Raw genomic sequence first — 8,103 nt, 5'->3', positions numbered from 1 at the left:
AGACAGGAAGAGACCAGTCAGGCTAGGTAGCATGAGAATGGACACAATACTGTGGACACAAACCCTTGGGGCCTGGTGGGGTGGGGCCTGGGCATCCAGCCTCTTCTGGTGGTACACCATGGTCACCTGTGGCAGTCCCCTGCCTCACACCCTCTCCTCAGAGCGGCATGCAGCAGAGGCCAGGCTTAGCACAGCAGGTGCTCCTTGGAGCTGTGTCTACAGGGTTCTTACTTCTATTTGCCTTTTGATGGGAGAGATAAAAATGGCAGTCCCTGAAATAATCAGGTTAATAAAGAAAATAATTTTCCCTAAGGAATGGCTCCTCCTGAGGTTTCAGTCCCGGGTCACCTGGCCCCATTGTTTTGGTATTCTGCAGCAGGATGGCAGGATGGAGCATCATGAAGATTATCTCCGAGAAGTGCTTCTAATGGCAGCCACAAAGCAGAGAGGAGGGGCCCGGGGCCCAATATCTCCACCAAAGGCACACCCCAATTAGCAAACTTACTTATACCAGTCCCACCTCCTAAAAGTTCCACTGCCCCCGTCTGGCTCCATAAAGCAGCGGCCAGGCTGCTAGCCTGTGGGCCTCCGGGTCCAATTAACCCCCACACCATCCTGCCTGCCTTGGTTCCTTGACTTTCCGCTGTGGTGGTATTTTGCATTTTCCCGGGTAAATAGTCCTCCACCCTGCAGTTACATAGATCTGAGCTGCAGCCTCTGCAGAGGCTCCTCAGACAGTATCTGCCTCTTTTTAGCATGCACCTCTCCTCCAATAACACCCCAAACCTTACCACATTGACAATGGAAAGCCCATAGCCTGTATTCCAGACACTGGCCCCAGGGAAAGGGGACGCTTTCGTTGACTGCCCGTGAGCTGCTGCAGTTCCGATCGGTGATCCGGAGGGTCGTTTGGTTGGACGCACACGTGCGCCTGGTTACTAGTTGTGTCAGAATGCCCTTGCCTGGGAGAGCAGCCGCTGACTTCCTGTCCCCCCTCTCTGCAGGCTGGTTGACAATTTCTGCATCTGCGAAGGGTTCAGCGTGCCTCGCTGCCTCATGTATGAGATTTACGTGGAGACCTGTGGGCAGAGCGCCCAGAACCAAGTCAATCCAGCCACGTTTGGGAAGGTGAGTGCGGCGGCTCAACAAGGCTGCGCTCACGGAGGCCCACTGTCCCAAAGTTACAGGGCTTCAGGATGGAGCTAGGTTAGGCTGAGCACAGACTGATGTAGCTACAGTGTCGCTGATGGCAAAGCCTTCTGAGACCGCTGGCTGCCTCGGGAAAGCTTAGTGCGTTTGGGTCTAGTGGGGCCTCAGCAGGGAGAGTTGGCTTTGCCCTCCGGGGGCAGCAGTCCACAGGAGGCAACAGCCACAGCCTTCGTTTGTATTGAAAATCTACTTTGCATTTCCACGCTTCACAGTGGTTTTGAGAAAGTTGAAGTACTTTTTTATGGCAACCCCAACCCCCCACCCACCAAAGAGCTGGGTTTGCTAGGCCCTTACACTTACATAGAACTGCCAAGGCTCTCAGAACACTGCTCTGATCCACTCCGGTACACAGCAGTGGAGGTTCCCAACCGCCACTGAAGTTGGATTCTAGTTGTCCAGGCTGCCAGGCCTAGGCAGGTGTCATCAGTAGTGTCTCATAGTTAGCAAAGTAAAACGAGGAATTATTCAAACCAAGGGTCCCAGAGACGGCCACAGTGTGAGGCTGGCGGAGCCAACCTCCTGAAGCACGCAGAGTTCTTTTCTCTTGTTGATTCCACCAAAACCAAACCAAAGCAAAACACCCTTGAGCACAGAGATAGCGGGGTCACCTGGTCTGAGCGGTGCCAAGCACAGGAACCTATGCGTGTCTTACTGGGCTGTGGATGTCATACAGGAGCAGGGCCCTCTCGGGGCTCAGACCTGATGCTAACTGAGGAACAGCCCATTTCTGCAAAGGAGAGGGTGGCATCTCCTCTGGACAGACACAGCCCGTGCCAGGATTTGCAGTCTGACCACAGGACACAGACTGGTGAACATCACTCCCTCCTGCCCTGGGTCCTCAGCTAGGTCACAGCCTGCGCCACGCACCCAAGTTGATCTGGAATGACTGGTGCCGAGACTCTAGCTAGCTCAGGCCTGGCGAGCTCGGCCCTCGCAGGCCTTGCCCTTCTCCCCTTTTCCCCCCTGCCTTGTTAAAAACGGTTCTATTACAACCTAAAGCTCGCCACCAAGGTCTGTTCCTTTCTTCAGACACTTCCTCCTCCTGAGGCTGAATGCACGGTCCAGCTCTCAGAGTCTGGAAGCCCAACATCAAAAGCCCCCTTTGGCTCGAATAATTAACTCGCCCAATTAGAGTCAAACACCTCATCTTTACATGGGGTGCCGTTTTCCTGTAGGCCACGTCTGTCTCCTCTCTATCTAGGGATAGCCCTTTGTCCCATTCTGAGACAAATACCCCTGCCAGATATCCCTCGGCCTCTCCCCTTCTCCCTTGTGTTCTGTCTCCTGCCTTTGTCCCTTATCCCTGCCTCTGTCTCTCTGGGACAAATATGGATTTATTTTTTCTCCTTTGTGCCGAGAACTTGGTCTTGGGGTTCAGAGTTGGACCCATCTCTTACAACTAGGGTGACAAGGAGCCTGCTCCTAGGGTTATAAAGCTGTCAATTCACACTCCCCGATCTTTGCAAGAGCTCAGATCCCCAGCACCATGCAGAAAGCTGGATGTGGTGGTTGCCTGTGACCCAGCGCTGAGGAGACAGATGGAGGCTGAGGCCGGCCGGCGAACCTTTGTCACTTAGTTTGTTTGCTCTTTGTGTGATGCCCCACTTTGGGTGGTCCTCCGCCATGGTGGGCACGAGAACCGTTTCCTGAGGTTGCTGCTATAACTGAGCGTGTGCCGATGGTCAGTGCGTGTGAGGACCTTCTGTCAGGCTCGAACCTGAAGACTGACGAAGGGGAACCTCACTGCGTGGTCATGAGCGTGAGGACCAGGCTGCTCTGACTGGCTTCTCCCTACCTCCCACTGCAGTCCTGGGGGTGCTGGGGTGCTTTCCCAAACGCTGAGTTGTTTAGCTCTGTTCTCCCAGCTCAGCCCTCACACCCGAAGTTTCACATCCTCACACCCGAAGCTTCCGTCACTCCTGGCCCGTTCTGTGCTTCTGAAATGTGGTTGAATCTTCTCGAGTGACAGCTGGTCACGACTACTCTTGGCTCCTCAAAGGCTACCTTCCTGCCCATCCATTTCATTCTGAGGACTTCGGTTTCTGGATATTCCTCTTAAAGGTGGCTTCACGGATGCAGCCCAGTGCCTCCCGCTGCCTGCCTCCATGGTGTTCTCCGACTCAGGCGTGCTTTCTCTTTTGTTTGGTTCTTTGTTTTTATTTTCTTTGGGGCTCTTATCTTTCTTGTCATTCTCTTAGTTTCACTTTAAATATGTTATGAACAAATATGAGGACTTTTTTTTTTCCTCCACGTAAGTGAAAATTAAGCTAGGTCTCCCAAAACTGATTTATAAGCGGTAAATACTCCATGTAAATAAGCAGATTAAAACCAAAGAGGGAAACTACATTAAAGGTCTCTTTATCACTGCGTCTTATGGGGTGACTCAGAAAGGTTTTCCAACCTGCTGGGGATTCCCGGCTGTTATCCTGCAGCCCAAATACCTGCCATTGCATGACTCAGAATTTTAGGAAATGTCATCAAAGGCTCTGTGGTGCCCTGGGTAGGCTGGCACAGCAGCCCTTTCTTAGCTGCCACGTGCAAGTGTTCTCAGGGGGAAGAGTGTAAATGCAGGAGGGCACATTCTCAATGGTGTCCTTAGAGGCAGTTCAGTTCTGGAAGAAAATTCTCTTCTGCCTCTCTTTAAGGCTTAGGGTCCAGGGACACACAGCTCAGTGGTAGCGCCTTTGCAGCGCATGTGGAGCTCCTGTTTCCAGAGAAGAAAAGAAAAAAATCTTGTTATGATGTTTCATACTGCAGAGCTTTCCAAAGGAAAGAAATGAGAGTCTCCAGTGTCTGGCCTCTTCTGTAATTTCGAATTCTTTGTCTTAATGTTTCGATTAGAATCCACCCCCCAAGATGCCAAGGCTCTGACTCTAAGTCTGGTTGGCAAGTTGCCTAAAGAATAGGCCAGTGGCATGGGACCAACTGCTGTGACCGTATCCTGCTTGCCAGAGCTGTGGCTGAATGGAGAAGGGAGGGGAAGGGAAAGGGATATGAGCACAAAGCATGTTTACCGGAGAAGCAGCAAAATACCCCATTCTCACTTCCTCCCTCCGCCCCCGGGAGCTGAGTCGGGTCCAAGGGGCTCCTGCACAGATGATTCCGATGGACGTGTGGTGTGCCAGCAGCATCTTCCCCAGACTGGGGAGTTTCCGGGGGTGGGCTTCCTCGGCTAACATAACATCACCAATGTTTTCCTGCTCAGAACAGGATTGTGTCTCCCTTGTGAGCAGTGTGGAAATTAAAAAGTGTTAAGAAGGGGGAATTGTGAGGCTGCCTGTGGCCTCACTACCACAGGCACAGCTCTGCGCACGGTTCATTTGCACACGCGCACACGCTTGTGTGAGCAGCGGGAGCTGGGAATAACCGTAGACCTCATTCTCAGGTCCCTGTGCTTTGCCGTGTCCCTCTGCCCTGATGAGCTGGTGAGTGGGCAGCAGGCCTCCGAGGAACCGCTGGATGAGGCAAAGTCATCACCCCAGTCCGCTCAACCACCTAAGCTTAATGCTTGAAATGCCCAGCTTCATAGAGAAAGGGGGGTGAGGCGGGGTTTCACTGTGTAACAGAGACCAAGCTATCCTGGATTTGCTTTGTAGACCAGGCTAGCCCCAAAATCATAGAGATCAGCCTGCCTCTGCCTCATAAGTGCTGGGATTTGTGCTTAAACTCTGGTTTTTCAAGACAAGGTTTCTCTGTGCAGCCTTGGCTGTCCTGGACTGGATCTGTAAACCAGGCTGGCCCAGAATTCACAGAGATCTTCTTGCCGCTGCCTCCTGAGTGCTGGGATCACAGCTTTCAGGTGGCATGGTGGCCAATTCTCATCCCGCTCTGTGACTTGCGGCAAAGCAGTGTGGTTCTAATTTCCTGCCTCATCTTCTCACCTGCTGCCAGGAGTGGGTTAAACCATCTTGGGAGATGGGGGAGAGAGGAAGGTCAAGGAGGCTGTACTCTTTGGGACCAGCTGGCCCCTTTGGTGGTGGCTTCTTCAGTGCCTGCCTTGCCCTTGGCTTGTTGGTACACTTTCTGGTGGAGCCTCTTCTGGACCTTCTAGAACCACACAGGGCAAGCTTTTGCTCTCCCAACCTCAGTGCTCCCACACATTGCTGACTTTTGGCCTCAGAAGGCGCTTGGCCATTCTCGGCTTGACAGAGCCAGAGCCTTTCTCTCTGCTCAGCCAGCAAGGCCCTCCTTGTCCCACCCACATGAATTCTGGGTTATCACAAGATGGCACCCGCAGCGGCCTCACAGGACATACTTTGAGTGACTGGAACACCCTTCCCACACACCTCACCCCATACTCATGTGTGGGTGAACTCAACCCTTTTTTTTTTTTTGTTTTATAACTAAACGTCAATTTTGTAACAAACGGCCACAGTTACCCACCCCTAGGCTGTGCTGTCAAACAGCTCACTCTTCCATCGTCTGCTCCTTCCTGCTGTATGGACAGGTTAGATACAGGCCTGTGGATGGTGGTGACCTGATGGGTAGACAGAAGATAAATAGACGATCGGTACATAGGAAGGTAGACAGGCAGATAGGGGTGAAGAAGGACAGTAAGTCAGGAAGAGGAAGGCCATGTCCTTTCTCTCAAGTGCTGCTCCTGGGAGCGAACACAAAAAAGGAGGCTGTGGAGAGCTGGGCAGGGCGGAGGGCCGGGAAGAGCCAGAGCGATGTCCCTGGCGGAGCTGGTGCTGTGGCTTCTAAACGTCCCTACCTACAGCATTTCCGCTTCGAGCGGGCGCGAGCCTGGATACAGCAACTGTGGCTAAGCCCGTGCTGAGGCAGCCAGAATGGGTCCTGCCGGTAAGTGTCCCTGCACACAAAGCACATCAGGGGAGCCCAGGCCACAGACGACCCTGAGTCCAAGTGGATGCCATTCAGCAGTTCAGCACCATTCATTCACAAAACCTCCGAGACTAGAAAATGAGGTGGACCATGACAGCAGCTATGACACCAGAAAAAGAGGAGAGCAGCAGCAGAACAGCAGCCCATGGGCTAGACCAGAGCAGCCGCTGCTGATCTGACTTCCGGAGAATTGCTGGGATAATGTTGAGGGGAGCAGACCGCAAGGCTGGACATCCTGTGAGATGCCAGCCCTTCGATCCAAAAACATAAATGCTGGGACTTCAAGGCTGTGTCTTGGGGCAGTGGATCTCACACCAGCACCCACAGTGGTTGTGACCCACCGTTGAAAACCGCTGTCTGTTTCGGTGCTCGGGGTCTGAGTCAGCCGGGACACCAGGGTTTACTTAAATGGCGTTTTCCCCTGTGTGATGTATTTTACTTATCTGATGTGTTCTCCTAGTTTTATTTGCATATATACTCTTTATAATCAGCTATAACACTTTTTATAACTCCTTAGTAAACATAGATAAAGTGAGTTTGCTTTCAGTTTTCAAATTTCCTCCTTCTCCCCCCAATCCGGCTTGTTCCTGCAGCTCGTGCGCCTGGTTTTTCCCGATCTGGGCACCCGGAGGCTGGGCACCCGAGGAAGTGCCAGGTATGGATAGAACCTCTGCTTTGTTAAGTGGTGAAAATGAAGATGCGGACAAGTGAGCATAAATGATAAAACAGGATAAACTGTGTGTGGCAGATGGCGCCGTGGCTCAGGCCGAGTCCGTGTCTGGGTCATTAGGCAGCACTACACTTATTTGATCCAAACTCTCGATAAGATTTGAAGATCATGACATGAAATGCGCCCAATCATTAAAACGTTTAAATAATTACACACGTAGAATAATGCCAATTGCTTTAATTACTCTTTGAACGGAAACATCTTAAGCATTTGGCCAATTAGCCTATCAGTTATATTCAGGAGGCTGGGGCCTAAGGTGACAGTTTCAACAGGAAAGGAAATTCCAGTGCCATCAAGTGTGTCCTTATCAGTTGCCACACAATTATCATTGTCATTTGCTGTTTGTTTTAAATCAAGACAGGAAGTCAGGGAGCAGGGACAGAAGCCAATTAGAGAGGAAGGGCTGGCTGCCTGTGAAGAAACTGAAGATGGCGCAGAGTTTGCCAAGTCTAGCCTTGGGCAGTAATTAAACTGAAGCAGTATGGTTGTGTTGTTAGCCTGGGTGCATGCCATAGTCTCCACAGAAGGGCTGGGGGGAGGGGTCTGCCTCTCTGCAGGCTGAGTCCTCAGAGGGGCGAAGGTGGAAGGACAGGAGGCTAGCCCCAGGACATCCCTCTGAGATGAGGAGCTTTGATACCCAGAAAGCAGAACAAAGCATCTAATAGCCCTTCTGTTGGCTGTTATCAGGAGAATGGTCTGATGGGCTGTGGTGGGTCAGAGAGGTGGTGTGGTCACCTAACCTGCCTTCTGTCCTCACCGAGGAAGGGACTGTGGAGTAGGGCCGCGCTCCTGGCCAGGCTCCCAAGCACCGTCCTACACATTACAGCCAGGGAAAAGACCCAAATTCAAACTTCCACACATGATATCCATATATTGCATACACGTCATTGTATATGTGTGTTTGCATATGTGTGTATGTCTGTCTGTAAGTATGTATGTATGTATAGCATCACAGAAAGTCAAGTGCTGTGACTGAACATGTGGACGCGAGTTAAAAGACACCCTGTTTTTCAGGTACCACTATGATGGCATCTATATCAAGAAAAGTTCCTTTTTCTACTCTCATTACTGCTACCTCCTGGGTAAAAAAAGCTGTCACAGGTTAGTGTCTTCCCTGGGCTCCCTGGTCATGGGACACAGCCTGGTTTCTATGAAAACCATTCCGATTTTACCTGTACCCAACTAAAGTGTGGGCTGTTCTACCACAAGTCCCTGTGAAGAAGAACACAGGACTTTCGGCCAGTGCACCATGTCAGCCTCCGGGAATGTACTGGCCAGAGAAGCCGTTTCCACCTGGCGTCCGTAGGCAGCTCATTGTA

General features: G+C 51.7%; 1 protein-coding gene across 1 annotated transcript in view; it reads left to right on the top strand.

Annotated features, from left to right (window-relative positions):
- Positions 1-1,015: 1,015 nt before the first annotated feature.
- Rfx8 (regulatory factor X8) overlaps positions 1,016-8,103 on the top strand; it is a 48,873-nt gene continuing 41,785 nt past the window's right edge. The window contains exons 1-3 of the mRNA XM_055608047.1: positions 1,016-1,128; positions 6,648-6,709; positions 7,799-7,885. Coding sequence (XP_055464022.1) covers positions 1,057-1,128; positions 6,648-6,709; positions 7,799-7,885 — 221 coding nt within the window. The 5' untranslated portion in view covers positions 1,016-1,056. The remainder of the gene's footprint in view (positions 1,129-6,647; positions 6,710-7,798; positions 7,886-8,103) is intronic.

This window comes from Psammomys obesus, unplaced genomic scaffold, assembly GCF_907164565.1.
Source record: "Psammomys obesus unplaced genomic scaffold, mPsaObe1.curated_primary_1811, whole genome shotgun sequence".
In the NCBI taxonomy this organism is placed as follows: Eukaryota; Metazoa; Chordata; class Mammalia; order Rodentia; family Muridae; genus Psammomys; species Psammomys obesus.
The sequence above is the reverse complement of the archived record's forward strand: the minus strand, read 5'-3'. Positions and strand labels throughout refer to the sequence as shown.